This window comes from Lissotriton helveticus, chromosome 9 (assembly GCF_964261635.1).
Source record: "Lissotriton helveticus chromosome 9, aLisHel1.1, whole genome shotgun sequence".
NCBI classification, from domain to species: Eukaryota; Metazoa; Chordata; class Amphibia; order Caudata; family Salamandridae; genus Lissotriton; species Lissotriton helveticus.
This window is the reverse complement of record NC_136070.1, coordinates 957,396,850-957,417,475: the sequence shown is the minus strand read 5'-3', so window position 1 is coordinate 957,417,475 and position 20,626 is coordinate 957,396,850. Positions and strand designations below refer to the sequence as shown.

At 45.7% G+C, this 20,626-nt stretch overlaps 1 protein-coding gene across 1 annotated transcript in view; it reads right to left on the bottom strand.

Moving 5' to 3' along the window:
• Positions 1 to 20,626, bottom strand: part of UBA7 (ubiquitin like modifier activating enzyme 7) — a 1,199,654-nt gene that overhangs the window by 1,077,688 nt on the left and 101,340 nt on the right. Inside the window, exons 7-10 of the mRNA XM_078661236.1 lie at positions 19,884 to 20,010; positions 16,809 to 16,906; positions 11,715 to 11,861; positions 1,986 to 2,162 (exon numbers count right to left, since the gene is read on the bottom strand). Coding sequence (XP_078517362.1) covers positions 1,986 to 2,162; positions 11,715 to 11,861; positions 16,809 to 16,906; positions 19,884 to 20,010 — 549 coding nt within the window. The remainder of the gene's footprint in view (positions 1 to 1,985; positions 2,163 to 11,714; positions 11,862 to 16,808; positions 16,907 to 19,883; positions 20,011 to 20,626) is intronic.

Below are 20,626 nucleotides of genomic sequence, written 5' to 3'. Positions count from 1 at the left end.
CGGGGGTTTGTGCACAGTCTCCCTATGCCTAGCCTCAGAAAGGAGGCTTGGAATTTGCTTGAGGTTGATATCACTGAGAGAGAAATTGCTGAAGTCTTGGCCCAACTCAAATGTGGGACGGCCCCGGGTCCTAATGGCCTCCCTCCGGAGTTCTTTAAGTGTGTGAAGAGAAAGGTGAGAAAGCCTCCGCATGTTCTATTCTGCGAGGCTCAGTCACGGGGGGGGGGGGGTGCTCCCGCAGGATCTTTGGAAGGTGCAGGTTGTATTATTCCACAAACCCAGGAAGCCCCTGAAGGACTGTGCCTAGTATAGGCGATTTCCCTTCGCTGGAACCTAAGCTGCTTGCTAAAGTCTTGGCTAACCGCCTATCCAAGTGATAGATGGAATGGTGGCTTTGGATCAAGCACAGTTCATGCCACATAGATCTATGTATCACAATCTCTGGGGACTCTTTGGCTGTCTGGCCAGGTGGATCAGTATACAGGAACAGGCACTTCTCTTGGCTTTGGACAGCAAGAAGGCATTTGACTCCTGGAGTGGCCCTATCTGCTGGCCACCTTGATTGTATGTACTTTGGACCTGTGTATCAGGCGTAGGTGAGGCTTTTGTACCACAGAACAGTGGTGAGGGTGAGGTGAATGTTTTACATTTGGAGGATTTGAATTGGGACAAGGCACACCCAGCGGGAATGTCCCCTTTCCCTGCTGCTCTTTGCGGTAGCGATGGATCTGTTACCAGCCTGGGTTCAGCGTGACGCTTTGCTGCGGGGTTTTCCCTGGGATGGGAACAGGGAGGATGTGATCTCCCTGTCAGCAGACAATGTCCTGTTCTGCCTGGTGGATTTGGAACACTCGTTGCTGAGGGTAAGAGACATTCAGAACATTTTCGGGTTCTTCTCTGGCATCACCTTTAACTGGGTTGAGTTCCTAGCGTACCCACTGTTCGTTGGACCCTGGGTGGTGATTGGCCACAGCAGTTGGTGTGGTCAGACCTCGGGTTTACTTACCTGGGAGTCAAGGTGAATGAGGACTGTAATATGTTCTATGATAAGAACGCAGGACGGACACAGAAGAACTTTCGTAGGGATGCAGAGCACTGGCAGCAGCTGCCCTTGTCGAGTAGGGCATGTTTATCTCCCTAAGTTCCTTTATGTGGTGCAAAAATTCATTGTTCAAGATCCTGGACTGTTTCGAGCAGTGGAGGCAGAGGTTCAGGTACTGCTCTGGGATGGGGGCACCACGAAGATAGCTCTTGGGACATTGATGAGGCATCCGGTGGATGGGGGTATTGCCCCCACTGCTCACTTGTTGCTGCTCAATGACTGGAAGTTTGCGATCGGGGGGAAACGGCCCTCATGGCTGACCATCGGGTACTGGAGATGTACCTATTCAAATGATGGATCTATGGTGCGGGAAGAGTGGCAATGCTCGGAGAACGGAATTCCTCTGTTGAGAGTATCTGAAGGCGTGTGATGCGCAGGCTGGGATGGAACAGGAAAATGACTGGGCGCAGAGTGGGTAGGGAACTGACAGGTGAGAGCAGGTGAGCAGACAACTAAGTATTGACAGCAGAAGGGGATTGAAGTGAGTTTTGAAGCAGGAGATGATCTGAGTTTTTATATTGAAGCGCAAAGCCAACAGCAAAGTAGACAAACAATGGAGAAATAACAGGTGGAGGAGTTGTATGAGTGGGATTTGAGTTTTGACTGACTGGAAGTGCAAGCAGGGAAGGAGACTTGGATGGAGCAGAAGAAAGGGTGGTAAGTAAGCAGAGACCATGGGGTGAGAAAGTGCTTACAGGGGTCTTCCGAAGAGACAAAAAAGAGAAGATGTTGAGGATTGTGAGGAGGACAGCAGATAAGAGCAAACCTCTAAAGGGAGCTGCAGAAAATGCTGCCTAGGGCTCACATATTAAGAAAAAACACCTTACTAACAAACTATTTCTAGAAAATAGGTAACAAATGTAGTGGAAGAATTAATCCTTACCTTCATCACCTCCTGAGCGGCCACTCCACCAATAAAAGCGTTGATAGGGCTCAGGTCTCCAGCACACACATAGGCGAATGTCCGTACCAACTTCTCATTCAATGGGTCCTGATGGACTTCTTCAGAGGCCTCAGCATTAATCTTTTGGGTCAGCTCCAGAAGTCTCTCAGCATCTACCTGTGAAGACCACAGTCAATACTATGAAGTATTATGTAAACTTACAGACGATTTCTTAGTCATACACATCATGGGATGAGGAACCCTACTTACTAATAACCAGGGTAATTGTGTTATACTAAAGAGACAGCGGTTCTCGTAGACACAATAGATAATAATAGAATGAGAAGCGCACAATGGCAATACATTTGTAAGGGAGGGGATAATGCAAGAGGGAATAGAAACTTCTACACAATTAAACACATTCGATGTTTATATTTGCAACAAAAAAGAAGACATTGATATGTAAATATATATCATTTCTTTAAGAATTTTTAACAATTATAAATTTTGTGCAGTGCATCCCCAAGTGAATCATGGAACCAGTGATCAATTATGTACAGTGGTTTAGTAAAAAACGGTTTCCATATGTACAAGAAAGGACCAATTGATACAAAACAGCGAAGATGTCTGATAATGAATATGCTACTTACCAGTATGCATCTGTTCTTGGCATGTAGGGCTGCTAACATTCATATCTTAGCATTAGATCGCCGCCTAGTGTTGGGTCCGGATGATCGCACATTGTTGTCCTGGAAGAGTCTTCGAAGTATCCTGAGATAGGTGGCTCCTCCCCTGGACTACAGTGCGCATGGGCATCGGCTCCATCCCCAGATTGTTTTTCGCCATTGTGGCAGAAGATGGAGTGAAAAGTGTAAAGGATGTCCATGCTAATGATTGAATACTATAGTATATCTGCAGCTGCGACAGGCACCGGGGAGGAGGGCGGGCGATATGAATGTTAGCAGCCCTACATGCCAAGAACAGATGCATACTGGTAAGTAGCATATTCAGTTCAAGGCATGTGGGCTGCTAAATTCATATCTTAGCATAGAATACATAGCAGTCCCTCCATTAGCGGCGGTTGCCCGTGCCAGCTGCAGAAACCTGAAAAAGTGTCTTGAGAACAGCCTGTCCCACAGCAGCTTGCTGCTTGGAATGCACATCAACACAGTAGTGTTTTGTAAAGGTATGTGGTGTAACCCACGTGGCTGCTCTGCAAATGTCCTCTAAAGGAATGTTCCCTAGGAAAGCCATGGATGCCCCCAATTTGCGTGTGGAGTGCGCCCTTGGGGGTATCGTTAAAGTGCGCTTGGCCTTTTGATAACATATTTGGATGCACTTAACAATCCACCTGGCTATTCCTGCTTTGGATATAGGGTTGCCTTTGTGTTGTGGTGAGAAGGCAACAAAAAGTTGTTTTGTTTTCCTAAAGTGTTGTGTTCTGTCTATGTAGTACATCAACGCCCTCCGTACGTCTAACGTATGGAGCATCCTCTCCGCCACCGTTTGTGGGTTTTGGAAGAATGCTGGTAAGTCAATAGTTTGGTTGAGATGAAACTGTGACACCACCTTTGGAAGGAATTTGGGGTTAGTACGTAGCACTACCCTATTTGGATGAATCTGAATGAATGGCTCTTGGATTGTGAGCGCTTGCAGCTCACTAACACGCCTTAGTGACGTAATAGCAATTAGGAAAGCTACTTTCCACATTAGGAACTGGAGTTCACACGAGTGCAGTGGCTCAAATGGTGGTCCCATCAGCCTGGTGAGGACCACATTGAGGTTCCACACCGGAGCTGGCGGTGTTCTTGGGGGAATGACTCGTTTCAGACCTTCAAGGAAAGCTTTAATGGCAGGCACCCTGAAGACAGAGAGATGCTGCCTATTCTGAAGATATGCTGCGATGGCGGATAGATGTATCCGAATAGAAGTGAACGCTAGATTGCACTTGTACAGATGTAGCAGATAGCAAATGATGTTAGGGATAGATGCATCTAGCGGGTTGATGTCATTGGCTGTACAGTAAATGACAAAACGCTTCCATTTTGCAGCATAGCATGCTCTGGTAGTTGGCTTCCTTGCCTCCTTGATGATGTTCATGCATTCTGGAGGTAGGTTAAGGTATCCAAACTCTAGGACTTCAGGAGCCAGATCGCCAGGTTGAGCTGCTGCGGATCTGGATGCTGAATTTCTCCATGGTTCTGCGTCAAAAGTCTGGGCGTGAGGCGCAGTCTTTGATGCGGCACCACTGAGAGTTCGAGGAACGTGGTGTACCATGCTTGGCGAGCCCACGTTGGAGCAACCAGGATGAGAGTCATTGCATGCTGCCTTAGCTTTCTTGCCACCAGCGGTATCAGAGGGGCTGGCGGAAAAGCGTACGCAAATTTGCCTGACCAGTTCATCCATATCGCATTCCCCTGCGACTGTGGGTGAGGGAACCTGGCGGCAAAGTGTTGGCATTTTGCGTTTTCTTTTGTTGCAAACAGGTCCCACTGCTGGAAGTACGGGTGGAGTACAGATGGGTGTAACTCCCACTCGTGCATTTGATGGCTGTGTCTGCTGAGCAGATCCGCCATCTGATTGTCCTTGCCCGGGAGGTGTTCTGCCATGAGGAAGATGTTCCTCTGAATGGCCCACCGCCACATGCCCTGAGCCAGATGAGACAGCTGTGGCGAGTGGGTGCCCCCCTGCTTTTGAATGTAGTACATCGCGGTCATGTTGTCCGTCCGGACTAACACCACCTTGTTGCACAGATGTACAATGAAGGACTTGAGCGCCATGAAGATTGCCATCAGTTCCAGATAGTTGATGTGCATCTTCTGTTGCTGCGTCGTCCATAGTCCCTGCACTGTGTAATTGAGCAGATGAGCTCCCCATCCCTGGAGAGATGCGTCCGTTGTCAGGGTAATCTGTGGCACTGGCTCCTGGAACAGTCGGCCCTTGCAAAGGTTGTGTGGAGTCCACCAATGCAGAGAGTCGTATGCCCGACTGGTAACCAACACTAGGTCTGTTAATTGTCCTTGAGTCTGTGTCCACTGATTTGCTAAGCACTCCTGGAGCGGGCGCATATGTAGGCGTGCGTGAGGGACTATGAAGATGCAGGAGGCCATCATGCCTATCAACTGCATGAACACTCTTGCTGGAAGTGAGCGTTGTGGTCTGAACTTCCGGATTAGAGACTGCATGCTGTCTATCCTGACTTGGTTTGGTTGAGCCATGGCCGTCAGGGTATTGATCGTCGCACCTAGAAACTGCCGGACATGTGCCGGCTGAAGATGCGACTTTGGGTAGTTCAACGAGAAACCTAGATCGTGAAGGAGGTGAATGGTAGTCGACATGTCCGCGGCGCACTGTTGTTCCGACTTGGCTTGAACGAGCCAGTCGTCCAGGTAGGGGTAGACATGGATGCTCTGCCTCCTGAGGTGCGCCGCTACTGTCGCCAGACACTTGGTAAACACTCTTGGGGCTGTGGTGACTCCGAAGGGTAGGACCTTGAACTGATAATGTTTGCCTTGGATAGTGAACCTGAGGTATTTTCTGTGGGACGGGTGTAGTGGTATGTGGAAATAAGCATCCTTGAGGTCTAAGGTTGCTAAGAAGTCCCCCTGGTTTAACAAGGGAAGAATCTGTTGCAGTGTGAGCATATGGAAATGTTCTGACAGTATATACAGGTTGAGGGGACGTAGGTCTAGAATGGGTCTGAGAGATCCGTCCTTCTTTGGAATAAGGAAGTACAGGGAATATACCCCTGTGCCTTCCTCCTCCACCGGCACGAGCTCGATTGCGCCCTTTTGCAGCATCACTACTACTTCCTGCTGCAATAAGAGCAAGTGCTATGCGGACATAGGCCGTTGCCTTGGTGGAATGTTGGGTGGAGTGGATCGTAACTCTAGACAATAACCGTACTGTACAAGTTGTCGCACCCACCTGTCTGTGGTGATGTTTCTCCAGACGGGCAGGAACTGCTGCAGTCTCCCCCCGACAGGTGTTAAGTGGTCGGGGGGCAGTGACAGAGAGTCACTGTTTGCTTGGGGCAGAGGAGCGGGAGTTGTTGTTCCCTCTGCCGCGTCCTCTGGTGCTGTTTCCTCGGTAACCCCCCTTGTTCTGTTTGGGGTACGAGGATTGTGCTCCACCTCTAGAGAATTGTGATTGTTGACCCATCTGTCCTCTGGTGACTCCATGTGCACCTGAGCGACGAAAATTATTGCCACGAAACTGTTGTGATTGTAGGGCCCCCATAGACTTAGCAGTTTCGGTGTCTTTTTTAATCTTTTCAAGGGTGGTGTCAACATCTGGACCAAACAGCCTATCAGGATTGACTGGCTGATTAAGTATGGTTGTTTGTATGTCAGGTGTAAACCCCGATATGCGGAGCCAGGCCTGCCGTCTCAGCATGACGCTAGTGTTAATGGCCCTAGCTGCCGTGTCTGCTGCGTCAAGTGCACACTTTATGGCTGCATTGGAGATTAGCTTGCCCTCCTCTATAAGCAGTTTGGTACCCTCTTGGAACTGCGGAGGCAGGTGTTGCAAAACTTGCTCTAGGGTGTCGTAATGCGCCCTATCATAACGTGCCAAGAGTGCCTGTGTATTCGCAATACGCCAAAAGTTGGCAGCCTGTGCAGCTACTCTTTTGCCTCCAGCCTCTAGCACTTTTGACTCCTTATCCGGGGGAGGAGCTTCACCCGTTGTTTGGGAGTTGGCCCGTTTGCGGGCATTTGCGACCACCAGGGAGTCCAGCGGCAACTGTCCCCGAATGTATGCAGGGTCTGCAGGTGCTGGTCTGTACTTTTTTTCAATACGTGGATTGACCACTCTCGCCCTGGTCGGTTCTTTAAAGATGTCCGCAGCATGTTTGAGGACCCCCTTGAGCATAGGCAGTGTCTTTACTGTCCTTTCAGAGACTGAAAAAGTGTCAAATAGAAAGTCTTCTTCTACTGGGTCAGCATGCATGTCCACATCATGATTAGCAGCTGCCCTTTCAAGGAGTGCATGAAAACCTGCAGAATCTTCAGTAGGTGATGCACGTGCACTGAAAGGCTGTGGGTCAGGCTGTGGGTCTTGCCCCACATCCTGGGTGCCTTGGTCACCAATGTCATCATATGAATCCGGCTGTGAATCTGGTTCATTGATGGGGAAAGTGTACTGGTCATCCTCATTATATCCCTCTCCCTCAGATTGTTCTGGGGAAGGAGTAGGGCTCCTTCTTGGGGGAGGCTGGATAGGTTCCATGAGGCCTGAAGCGTCCTGAGGAAGCCTTTTCTTCTTGAGGGGGATGACATAGGAGTCCACTGGCTGTGAAGTGATCCTCCTCTTGTAAAGGGTCAATTTGCCCGTGTCTGCGTCGATAAAACGCTCCGAATCCTCTTCTGAGTCGAGTACCCGACCTGAAAGTGCCCCTGCCGTTGAAGAATCCGACTTCTTTGGCGTCGATTTCGTTGAAAAGGCCTTCGGCGCCTCTTTTGGCGGCAGAAGGAAGAGAAGTTTACCCGCAGGCTTCACCGGGATGTCCATCGGCTTCTGTGGCGAAGGCATCGGAGCCGACGTAGCAGAGGCCTTCTCCCTGAGTCTCTGGAGTGAAGAGGCGATGGGGGACGTGTCACTTACAGTGGCCGTTGGCGCCGACGAGGAGGCCTTGACCTTGCCCTCGGATCCGACGTCCTGGTGGCCCTTCTGAGTCTTGGACGATGATGCCGCAGCCGCCGATCCAGAGTCCTTGGACCGATGCGCAGATGTACCAGCCTTCGATCCGTGTGACTTTGTCGGCTCCGTCTCCACCACGCGTCCGACTAACGGAGTCCCAGTCGGAAGCGGAGCGGTTTCGCTGGCTTTTGCGGGCTTTGACGGCGCCGCAGCGGTTGACCCGTGCCGACCACCCTTCTTAGAGGATCCCTCCTCTGTCGCCGATTTTGACACTGTGGAATCGACAGATTTCTTCGACTTCTGTGGACCGGAGGTCGACGGAGTCGATGAAGCAGCGGGTTTGGTCGTTTTTGGTGGTACGGCCGCCATCTTAGGTGTGCTCGAATCCATAAGTTTCGGTTTCGATTTTGGGTCGGCCATTTTAGGTGTAGTCGATACCGTAGGTTTCGGTTTCGGTTTCGATACGGCTTGCCCAGCAAGTTTGTCCGTGGCCGGGCCGGAAGGCGGGGCCGTGGCTTGCGGTACGGGGTCTAGGGTAAGGCCGACAGGCGATCCCGTGACCCGATCTCGATCTTCGTAACCTTCGGGGCATAGCTCGTCCCCTGAGCTATCTTCCGCGGCCCCATAAACCTCTTCGACGTCCCCTACCTCTTCGACGTATTCAAGGCCTTGACCCCCGACTCCGTCGTCGTGTTCCGGATCTGCCTCGACCTCCGTCTCGGGCGGGGAGATTTGAAGATGATGGCTCTGGTCCTCGTCTTCTTGGTCGCCGAAGATGTTTTCTGGATCTGGGGCCGCTTGTCTGGCTTCAAGGCGCACCGCGCGCCGAATCTTGAGCGTTTTCTTGGACCTGAACCTTGCGCAGGCCCTGCAGTTGCCGTCGTCATGGTCTGGCGAAAGGCATTTGTTACAGACCGGGTGCAGGTCTATATGTGGGTATTTGGACCCACAGAGCGGACAGAGCTGAAACGGACTCCGCTCCATGCTGTAAAGTTGCAGTCGTGTCGCGATGAGAAGGCCCCGATGTCCGAAGAGTGTAAGCACTCCGCTGATTCCGACTCCAAGAGACGGAAGAACTCGAGACCGCACGCAAACAATACCGACGCAAAGAATACAAGGCCTTTTGGCCGTTAAAAGCTAGTATTTCTCGGTTCCGACAGAGAGACGTCGAGACCGCATCCGAACCCAATGGCGGAAAAAAACAATCTGGGGATGGAGCCGATGCCCATGCGCACTGTAGTCCAGGGGAGGAGCCACCTATCTCAGGATACTTCGAAGACTCTTCCAGGACAACAATGTGCGATCATCCGGACCCAACACTAGGCGGCGATCTAATGCTAAGATATGAATTTAGCAGCCCACATGCCTCGAACCACCAGCTATATGCGGTCTTTTTGTACTCGTGTCGACGGCGTTTCAACCCCTTTGTTGGATGTGGGGTTTCCTCAGGACAGTAGGTATTGGGGATATCTGGATTGTGAGAACAGCCTTGGTGGACGTGTAATCTCCCTTGTTAGTGAAAAATAATCAAAAAGGCACTCACGTGAGTACCCAGCCGGGTGCTCACGATCATGAGGTGTGGGCCGTCTTCTCTAAATGATGCGCAATGGATTCTGCCTTGTAGGCTTGATAGTAACAGACACGTAATGGTGTCTTTTAATTTTTAATGTCGAATGACGAGGTCTCCTAATGAGGTATCGCACCGGAGAGAGTCTGACCCGGCAACACGCCAATACCTCATCGTAGGAGACCTCGTCATTCGACATTAAAAATTAAAAGACACTGTTACTATCAAGCCTACAAGGCAGAATCCATTGCGCATCATTCAGAGAAGGCAGCCCACACCTCATGATCGTGAGCACCCGGCTGGGTACTCACGTGAGTGCTTTTTTGATTATTTTTCACTAACACGGGAGATCACACGTCCACCAAGGCTGTTCTCACAATCCAGATATCCCCAATACCTACTGTCCTGAGGAAACCCCACATCCAACAAAGGGGTTGAAACGCCGTCGACACGAGTACAAAAAGACCGCATATAGCTGGTGTTATCAGACATCTTCGCTGTTTTGTATCAATTGGTCCTTTCTTGTACATATGGAAACCGTTTTTTACTAAACCACTGTACATAATTGATCACTGGTTCCATGATTCACTTGGGGATGCACTGCACAAAATTCATAATTGTTAAAAATTCTGAAAGAAATTATATATATTTACATATCAATGTCTTCTTTTTTGTTGCAAATATAAACATTGAATGTGTTTAATTGTGTAGAAGTTTCTTTTCCCTCTTGCATTATCCCCTCCCTTACAAATGTATTGCCATTGTGCCCTACCTCAAAGAAGGGCGGTGAGCACTAAGAAAAACTACCCAACTGAAAAAAACACATAGATTTGCATACAACCAGAAAGTATCATGTTCAATCATGGACTGTGGTTCCTTCAAAATTAAGAGACAGCCCTAGCATTATAAGGTACCCTGCAAAAAAACAGGCGCAAACGGTAGATCGGCCATTCCTAATAGCGAGTCTCAATGCCATGTACAATTGTTTTGCGGTCGCAAAACACTCTCAGTTTACTACTCAGTTCACTACCTACTTCAAGTAGGTGGTAAACCACTCGCAAATGGGAAGGGGTCCCCAGGGGACCCCTTCCCCTTTGTGAGTGTGTGCGAAAATATTTTTTAAGAGCAGGCAGTTTCATTTTTCTTTTTTTAAATGCATCCCGTTTTCCTTTAAGGAAAACAGGCTTTTTTAAAAATTCTGCTTTATTTAAAGCAATCACAGACATGGTGGTCTGCTGACCCCAGCAGGCCACCATCCCTGGGAGTGCTAGCTATTCCCAATGGGCTCGCAAATTGCGCTTCCCTCATGAATATTGAAGAGGCATCCAATTTGGGACCCCATTGGGAATTGCAAACAGTGTCTGAGACACTGTTGTACATTCACTTTTGCGAGTCGCAAATTGCGAGTCGCATTTCGACGCAATTTGCGACTCGCAAAAGTGAATGGTCGTACATTTGGCCCTAAGTGTCGTAACTCAAGCCACCACTGTATTAAAGTCCCACAACACCAATCCTCCACATAAAAACCTGAGCTTGTGAACGGTCCTATATATAGGAGCAGAAACAACTAACCAATGGTGAATCCCACATTGCTCTAATAAACCAAATACTTTCTGGAAAATCCTCATTAACAACACAGATAGTTAAGAACTCAATGAATACTCCTCAATTTCCATATTGCTAAAAACTGGTTAAACCTGATGAGGAAGACTGAACAGACACTCCACCGACATATGCCTGGCGCCAAATCTGAGAAACTAGTAAATCAGATACCACAGTTGAATGGAATAAAACAATATTTACACGTTGAAATTTCTTGTGGGTAGTTTTTGAACACATACACCAATCACAACAAAGAAATGTATTACGTTTTATTGTTCAATTACAGAAAATCGTTACAATATACTGTCATTATTAAAAAGAACAGAGTTAAAATCCTGTGAATGTTATTACAAACTGGTAGAACATAACACCTTAAAATTAGTATCAACCCTGGCTGTAAATGCGTTACTTAAAGGAACATTTTGTCAAGGTCTCTCTTGCTTGCTAACCGACTGGTTTCTTTCTGTAACTCAATATTCTGCATCAAGGCGGCTCAGATTAATTCTATAAATTTCCCCAGCCGCGCTACTGTCTGAGCTGTTTTAGCAGAGAAACACAAGTCAGAGACTTCACTGCATCGTACAAGACCATGGGCTCTGCAAATTGGATGAACTAGTCGGTGCCTCTCACTGGCTAACTTAGGGCAACAGCACAGCAGATGGAGCCAGGATTCACGATGGTAATTACAAAGTCGACTTGTGACTAAATTGTCCTGCCGGGCCCAGGCTTGGTTAAAGTCCACAATGGGCAATGCAAGAAGTCTCATGTAAGTGATTTTTTTCTCGGGCCGGGACTGACAGTGCTTGCTCGAAATAAGGCTGTGATTTACCCACTACGTAGAAGGTGTCCAGTGCTAAAACACTCTTTAAACATGACAAGGAAGACATCTCACACACAGAAAGAGAAAGGGAGTGTCTTACCTGTGACCTAGGGCGTGGCAAATGTCCAGCCTTTTCTACAAACTGGTGAAGTGCTTGAAAGGATAGATGAAGGGTTGCAAAATCCTTCATCTTAAAATAATTTGTTGTTTGGATGTTTGGCTTATTCAATGATGTTCTGAGGGGTTCCTGGCAAATAAAATGAGCAATAAATTATTCACGTGGTCACTAGTATGGATAGACAACTATAAACTGCTTGCTGGGGAAAAAGAAACTTGGTTTGATAGTAAGAAAGAAATGTATAGAAGCAGAGAGCCATTGCACTAGGGGTCACCATCCAAAGCCTATCAAACTCCTGCCCTCGCCTTACCCCACTGACTATGAAAGAAAAACAAGCCCTAGCAAAGCAGCATGCTCATTCATCAGAAAGCAGTGAACCTTTTTTGGGGGGAAGGGGGTGGTGGAAATGGTAGCATTCCTAGATGGCGGGCGCCAATCTAGATATAAGATTACAAAATATACATGAAAGTGGGTGACTTCTAGCATCTGGAACTTTCAAGAAAGCTACGGATTAGGTAAAAAGCAAGAACTCAAATGCACTTTCCTGACATTCTGAAGGCAAAAGAAGAGAGAAGTTTCCTGCGTGGAGCAGTGGAAGGATGCAAGTTATCCAATGATGGAAAAGAAACCATGCTCCAAGGAAGGGACAAACACAAAAAGAGGAAGGAAAGCCACTAAATAAAAAGCAGCAAATGAAACTGACAAAAAAGCCAACCAATGATAAGCAATGGACTGACCTAAAGACCACCACAGGTCTATATTTTAATGAATCGTAGACAATAGGTCTTCAACCATACAGGTGAGGCCAAACAAGCCATTAGACTGCAAAGGTGACTAACATACTTAATTGTGGGCCATTTAATGTTGAAACTGCCATTCTTCTCACTCAAGTCATACATTTCATCCTAGTACAACCCGTCAGCTCTGTTTCGTAGTCAAGATATACCTCATGGGTACTTGTATTCTGTCCTCCAGATACATGTGACTTCTTTAGTTTCTGCAATGGGATGTTGCAGGTATTGAACAAATGCTCGGTGGTATGCTATATAGGGATCTTGGCACTACAAGGGTGAAGTCACTAAATCTCTCAGTAACCCTATTGCCTCAACGGTGCTGCAGGGTAGAGAGAACCACCAGCCTCCCCAAATCTTGTGGCCTGAGGTACAAATATGCGTAATAACAATCCCCAGCGCACGTATCGTAATTCTTCAAAAAAAGCGACAGCAGTAGCATATGTAAGTCCACTTAATCATGCAAAAGACATGGCACTGAGGTTCTTTGCTCCTTTATTTCTTTTTCTTCTGTTTCCTTTTTGTTCATACAGGTTCTTAGCCAGCTAACATGTGTTTCGTTGCCACAGTGGGAATATAAACCTGTGACTTTTTCAAGGCTCTAAAATCTATGGTTCTGATCCATTTCATGTGTGGTGATAATTCCAACCCACACAATGCTTCAACGTAGATAGGTCTTACTTGAATGGTATCCAATACGTTAGTTCACTGATACCCGAATATTCTCGATATATCGTCGTGTGTGCCCTTTCGAAAATCTCATGCGCTATCTGTGCCGTTCCTTGAGTCAATTTTTTGAAAAATTACGATACGTGCGCTGAGGATTGTTATTACGGATGTTGCAGGTATGCTGTGAACTACAGAATATCTGCATCATAACTGACTTGCCTATCCCTGCTTCTAAGTAAGGTGCGAAATCCACAGTTATTTGACGTCCACTTGAATTTCATCTAATACCACAAAACCTGCCCATTATACTGCTGAACACTGGCCCATGACCCCTTGCCCAACTCCCTCTACCCACGGGGCCTGTCACTTAACCAAATCTTGATACTTTAGCATTTCAACATCTTGGAAGTTTACAAATAATTGTATTGGTTTTATATATTCCAGGTACAAAGCAGAACAGAAAGGAAACCAGTTAAAAAAACTGAACAGCTCACACTCTACCAAAAACCTGCCCCTTAACTGCCAACTCATCTTTGAGAGAAAAATATCATAACCAACGGTAATTTGATACAGAGATCTAAGAATAAGCACAAACTTGTCTGTTTTAACAACCCCCCACATATCACCAGCTCTAAAGGTGTTCACTGGTATCAGGTCATTCTTAGAAGTGATTCGAGCTATAAGCATGTCAGGTTTTCTTCATGTGAAGGTTGAATCAATTCTTGAAGCAGGGCCTTCCATATCATTGTGGTCTGGTTTCAAATGAGTTAGGCCCCTTTTGAAATTCCCCAGACTGCTCACGTTTGTGACATCTTACTGCAGTCATTTAACTCATTTAGGTACCAAAAACACATCCAAGGTCCAAGACCTACTTTCCTTCAATAACCTATTCCTGCTATCCTCTTCCGGATCCCACATCAATCAACATTGCCTGGGTTACCATCCAATATTGACCTGAAGGAATGCTCTGATCAACCACCTTCTCTTCAACATCTTCTGGCCTTCCCTCTGTGACTACACAAACTACCTTCATACCCACTGCCCAACTCTTTGCCAATGACTTTACATGTTTATCACAGAGCGGCGTTTAAGATAATTGCTGGGTACAGTACTGCAACGTGTTCACCAAAGCAGAGAACAAAGAACCCAATGCCAGAGTTTTGAATCCTTATGACAACAGCACCCCCCAACTGCTAACATCTCCTTGTTCACCCAAGCGCCCTATTTCTTTAAACAGTCATCGTGAACATCTCGTTCAAAATCTAATCCCAGGCATTCTTAAAACCACCACACCATCAAGGATGCCTTCAAAACTATTAATTTTCTAATGTATTTTCCATAACCAAGAATTTGTTTCCTTCACCCCAGAGTATGACGCGCCACTCCAAAAGATGGAAGCGAGGAAGGGGTAGTGGCTACCTTCACTTTCACATTATTTGGGATTAAAGGACAACATAGTAGATTGGTCTGTTTGGAATAGGAATTTATATTAAGGAGCACCTGTACACCAGACCCAGACCCGGAGGTGTACTAATGCCCATATCCTGGAGAGCACCAACCCCGATGGGAACTTTCTTGACCCCGCCCCCTTCTTTTTCAATGCATTATCTTTTTATCCTCAGAGCACTTCCTTACACTTGCTACCTTTCGCTTTACTGCAGCCCTATCGCCAACACAAAATAAAGTGCAACGATAATTGCTAGAATTATATCCCCAGCACCCCAAAAAGGGGAATCCTACAGATCCTTTGGATTAACATTGTGTGTGTGTGTGTGTGCCAGGGGCTGGGCACACGCATATTCACATGCAGTGTGGTGGACCAATTAAAGAGTAACAAAAGCAAAATACTATTTAGGCACTAAAGAAACACTTAGTTTGATTAGTTTACAAAAAAGTTTCAACAGCAAGGACCATTGATTTTTCCAAATTTTAAAAATAATGATCTTGGTAGTGTCCTCTTCCAGGTGAGATCTGAACCGATTAGTGATTACTAGAGTTGCAGTGTGCTACAACTGAAATTTGAGGAAGTTATTGGGTGCTGGAGATATAGTGACCACCTAAAAGGTGATTTAAAGTTGTTACAGTGAGTGATAAAGGTAGAGTCCTCCTGCAGGTTATTGTTATGGGCTACAGATGTAGTCTTCTCCTAATGGTAAGATCAGGAATGAGTACTAGGCAATAGTGTAGTTGTGTTCTCCTGCAGGCGAGACTTAGATTGAGCAGTTGAAATCCAAACCAGTTATCTCATGGGAGTGATTTGATATTGTCCACTAGATAATGATATTGGTCGTTCACTCTTCAGAGCTATGTGCGGCCCTCCGCCAGCTGGGGTCAGCGAGACAAATACACTTGATACCACTTTGTTGCTGCTATGGTCACTGCTGTAAAGAAGGGTGGCTGTTCTACTTTGAAGTCAACAAAAGGAGGTTTTGGGTCCTATCCCTGACCAGCCTGGACCTCAACAGTCGGTGCACGTCCCGGCCGGGGCTACCGCCATGCCGTCTGCCCACATACGAGCTCCAGCAAAGGTAGGATTTGTGCTTCTAATTGCTTCACAAATTTATCAGAGCAGATTTTCCCGGCTCGTTTGAACACTGCACCCCAATTAATCATCAAATCAAATCACCCTTGCATTTGCAGAAAGTACCTAATTGGTGAAGCCACTGTCCACGTGTGACCACCCCCTTTGCAGCCCCTGTGCGCTGACTACAGGTAACTAGTGTGTTTTCTTGGGATCAGTCAGAGAGGTAATCATACCAGTAGTGCTACACAATACTTATACCAAGTCCTATTTTTTACAGAACAGGACCCATACAGTCCACGTCCTGAGGAGAACCTTAAAACCACCAAGGGTTCGAAACGCGTTGACACCCAGCCTGTGATAAGGAAGATGGGTGCAGCTGGGGAATAAACAATATCACTAGTCCCGCCCCTGCTGTTCAATCCTAAAAAATACCTTTACACAGGTCTCTGTGGACAGGCAGGCAGTCATAACTAGTTGCCGGTCACCGCCTATCCATTGGTACATATTTCGAAGGACTGTGTTGTTTTATGAAATGTTTTATTGTTTGAACATGTATTGTATATAACAATTTGGTACTTGGTGTTTCAAGATTTTGAGTATCATCTGTGATTCATTTTGTCACTGTCATTAATTTGTCACTTGTATATATTATGCACACTTATATCTGTTTGCTGACTCAACTGCTTGACAATTGTCTCTTGTATGTCATTTGTGAAATCAAAGAAACCAAAAACAAAAAAGATAAATAAATAATTTCTAAATGAATAGTGTCCCACGTAGCACAGAGTGGCTGGGTGGGGTGTAAATCTGTTCTACTTTGAAGTCTTCACAGTCCTGTTCTTTTGCAAGACTGACATTTTTGAGAATTAGGAAATACCAAATACAGATAGATAGTAGACAAATGTTGAACAAGTTGGATCTGTAAGCACCAGCCAAGTCACTAAAGCCACAATGATGCACAAGCCTGAACCAGGGTCTCCAGGATTCCCTCTGCACACCATTCTGTAGTGTCATAAAGCCCACAATTCAGTTTTGGAGGCAATTATATGTTCTTAAGTTTCTCACAAAGTTTTTCAAATATTCAACACTTACAAACGAGATTTGACTGGGCATTTTCACTTCCGTCACAAGGCCACCTTTGGTATACTCCGAGAACGAGGACGTGTCTACAATCTCAAAAGAGTAGCGTCCTAGGTAGACGAGGGAGAAGATCAGCAAACAGTTAAAACATGGTATATGCCTGGGAAATGAGATTGATGGAAATGAGATAATGAAACAAAGAAAAGAAGAGAAATGTTATGGAGACCAAAATGAAGAATGGGGAGAAAGAGGTGATGGAAGAGGGATGAATTGATTATGGTGGGGGAAGCCGAAGCAGACAGTTACGTGAAGCAAAGGAGAGAACAATGGAAACACTTAAGTGCAGGGAAATTAAGGAATTGTGAAAAGGAAGAAATGTAGAAATCTAGAGATAGGAAGAACACGAAATAGGAAATTCAAGGATTAGGTGTGCAGAAATTCGACAAGCAAAGGGGTACAGATTAAAGGATTACATGAGCGTGAATCAATGAAAGTATGTGTAAAAGATATATGGAAATAGGCACCAATATTATAGAAAAAGAAGGAAAGGAGATACATCACAGAAGAGAGGGGAAATGAAAGAAGATGAGGATTGTAGGACTAGAGATAAATAAAAGAAAGAGCAGCATAAGGTGAGAGGACATCAGGCAGGACACAAAGGAGAAGACAAACAAGAGTGAAGAAGATCACATTGGAGTGGCTGGGGCGGGAGGGGTAGGGGTATGGGTGGGAGGTTCACAATGTAGCCAAACGACGATAATGCAAGATGACAGAAAGAAAGAGGTGATGGGGGAAGCGAGACATGTGTATGCACCTGTTATTTGTGCAAATGTTATTTCCTACCAGCATGAACTATTTTCATGATTAAAACTAAGGCAGGCTCCACTTTTTCACAAGAAGGTGAGAGGGTACAAGTGCCAACAGGCTCTGACTGTTCTAGAGTATGGGTGTTCATCAGGTGTCGCCTATGACATTCTCTTCAGTACCTTGTGTACTGCTGATCTTACAATCCTTGAAATGTGCATGTCTTTATGCAGTTCAAAGTGTGGTTCAAACAAGACTTTATGATGTGAGTAATGCAAATTATATAGTAAAACAGAACACTAAAAAGACGTCATTTTTCTTTCACACGTTGTAAAAAGACACCATACAAAAGTTATGCAGGTGATCAATGGAAATGTTTTATTTTGGACTAGCAGCCCGTCCCGACGTTGTCCGGGTATACACACGCCCACAACGGAGTCCTGTGAACGCTTGTTTTGCAGCATTTCCGCGCCCCCTTTTTGCCGAATGCCCGTTGAATGCCGCGCCAATTGCTGTATGGCCACGCCCCCACATGCCCACAATGGAGCCCCGTTGAATGCCGCGCCGATTGCTGTATGGCCACGCCCCCACATGCCCACAACGGAGCCCTGTAAATGCTTGTTTTACCTGATTTCCACCCCCAGATTTCCGCCCCAGCACAACGCACACGCTTGTTTTACCTGATTTCTGCCCCCAGATTTCCGCCCCCAGCACAACGCACACGGCCACAAGGAAGTACTAACACGTAGCGAATGCCGCGCCCATCGCTGTATGGCCACGCCCCCAGCACAACGCACACGCCCCCAGCAGAGCGCCCCCGAGCAGAGCGCCCCCGAGCAGAACGCCCACGCCCACAAGGGACCACTTTGCCCCTAAGGTTCTTTTACCCTTCGAATGTATATGGTGGCCAGCTGTATAGCCTATGTCCATCTGCTGCAACTGTCCTTTCCAATGCTGTATTGGGTATTGTGATTGGTGCTGTGGTTCCTGAGATTACCCACCTCAAAGGTTTGGGCTCTCTCTTTATTATATTAGTATAGATTTCTAGAGTAAACACGTTATTTTGTGTAAACATAGTCGATCTTGAAGATCTTGGGTACAGAGATGTTTCAAATTGCCGAGCTTGCATTCAAGACGGGCACATCAGGCATTTTGATAATCTACAAATATATGTTTAATCTGTGATTACATTTTTGACTAGAAAGTTACATATAATTTTCAGATAAGCAAATGTTTCTAATGTGGACATAATGAAACACAGTTTTATCATGCATAATGACAATTCTGCTGTACGCTACTTAGGGCTAATATCTGTTTTTAGCTTTTTATTAACTGATTAGCAAATCCCTGTCGTTTCTCTAAAACTAAATTCGCTTTTCTACTACACGTGGGAATCAAATTCTGTTACAATTATGGATGGGCCAGTTTAACTTACATTCCTCAAAGAAGGTATCCTTTTAGCCCGTATTTTATTGGCATTTCTTATATATTATTTAACCAAAGAGACAGCAATGTGTTACATGCAAAGGGAATGAGAGATCCTACCATGAATCTGCCTCTTAAAATCCATTTCAAATCGTAAATATAAATCATTAATCCTGTGCAGGAAATGTGCCTGTATGGCAGGAACCCCCTTGTAAGTACTTTTTCATAGGCCATGTGATGTTGTAAGGATCAAATTCACTTGATTTCAGTTCCTTTCATTCATAAAGGTTACCTGATTTCACTGCATGTGATGTCCTTACGTCACTGCCATCAGCACTGGCATCTTTATGAATTGGCATTTATGCTACAGTTTATTAAGACATGCATGGGTCAACTAGTACCATGAAAAATGATTCAGAGTGCCCAGGCCACTAGCCAACATACACATCGCTCCGTTGCATACAATGGACACTTTAGATATCCTAGTTAGTTGTACAAACAGTACATTATGTATCGGCTTTACTGTGTTTGGTGTATACCTATAAACACTGGTGAAACTCCACTGAAAGGGAAACAAGCATTGCAATGTAGACAAATACAGAATTCACTGTTCCCACCACAAGTTAAAATGCATCAAAGGGTAATGAAATGATGGAGGATAGCTTTTAAGTGTTCTTTGGGTAGGGCAGCTGAAACACTTTGGTAAAGATAAGATAAAATATATAATAAAGTCAGGTAAACATGAAAATACCATCTCCAACAATCATAAAAAACTAAACATCGAAAACGGAGAATAGGTCAGTATTCTCTGGCTGGCATGGATCGATGAAGGGCACAATAATGAATAAAAGTACATACCTACGACACGGATCTTAATGGGTTTGCTGCCATTAAGTTCAGTCATCCCTTGGATTTCAGAAAATGTCACAAAATCACCATCTTGGAACATGTGTCGCTCCACACAAGTAACCAAACCAGGATTGTCCTAACAGAGAAAATTGGTTTTAATATTACTATAGGTTTTACCTACAGCATTTTTAATGCTAGTTTCTGCTGCTAAGTATAGAACCCCCAAATGAACTGTCTGTCCTATATTGTGACCAGAAGGTTATGCCAATACTATTACATGAAACTGATTACCTGAAAGATATTTAACTAAGGGAATGCATGTGCATGGCACTAGGATACAAAGTAAAACATACATCTAATAAGAATTAAACACCACAACATTTAGTGATTAGACATAAATCGCCTGTGTGTTTGTGTAATTATAGTTAAACATTTTCCACTGCTGGACTTTATCTCTGTAGGCTTTTGACTAATAAGACGTCCGACCTAAGGCCAGGTAGTAGAACGTCTTTTGCAAAACAAAGAGTCAAATTTCTGAAAGGGAAGAAGGGAGCATGAAAACAAGCAGATTATGTTCTCTTTAGATGTCTACAGGCTGCCATAGCTAGTTATTTTCTCGCTCTCTTTCACATACTGGATCCAGACATAAAAGTAAAGGGATGTGCTTTGTTGGAAGGAAGGGGTGTCAAGAATCACCATGATAGGACCAAGAATGATAAGGAACCTCAACTTCCTAGCACATATTGTCTCTC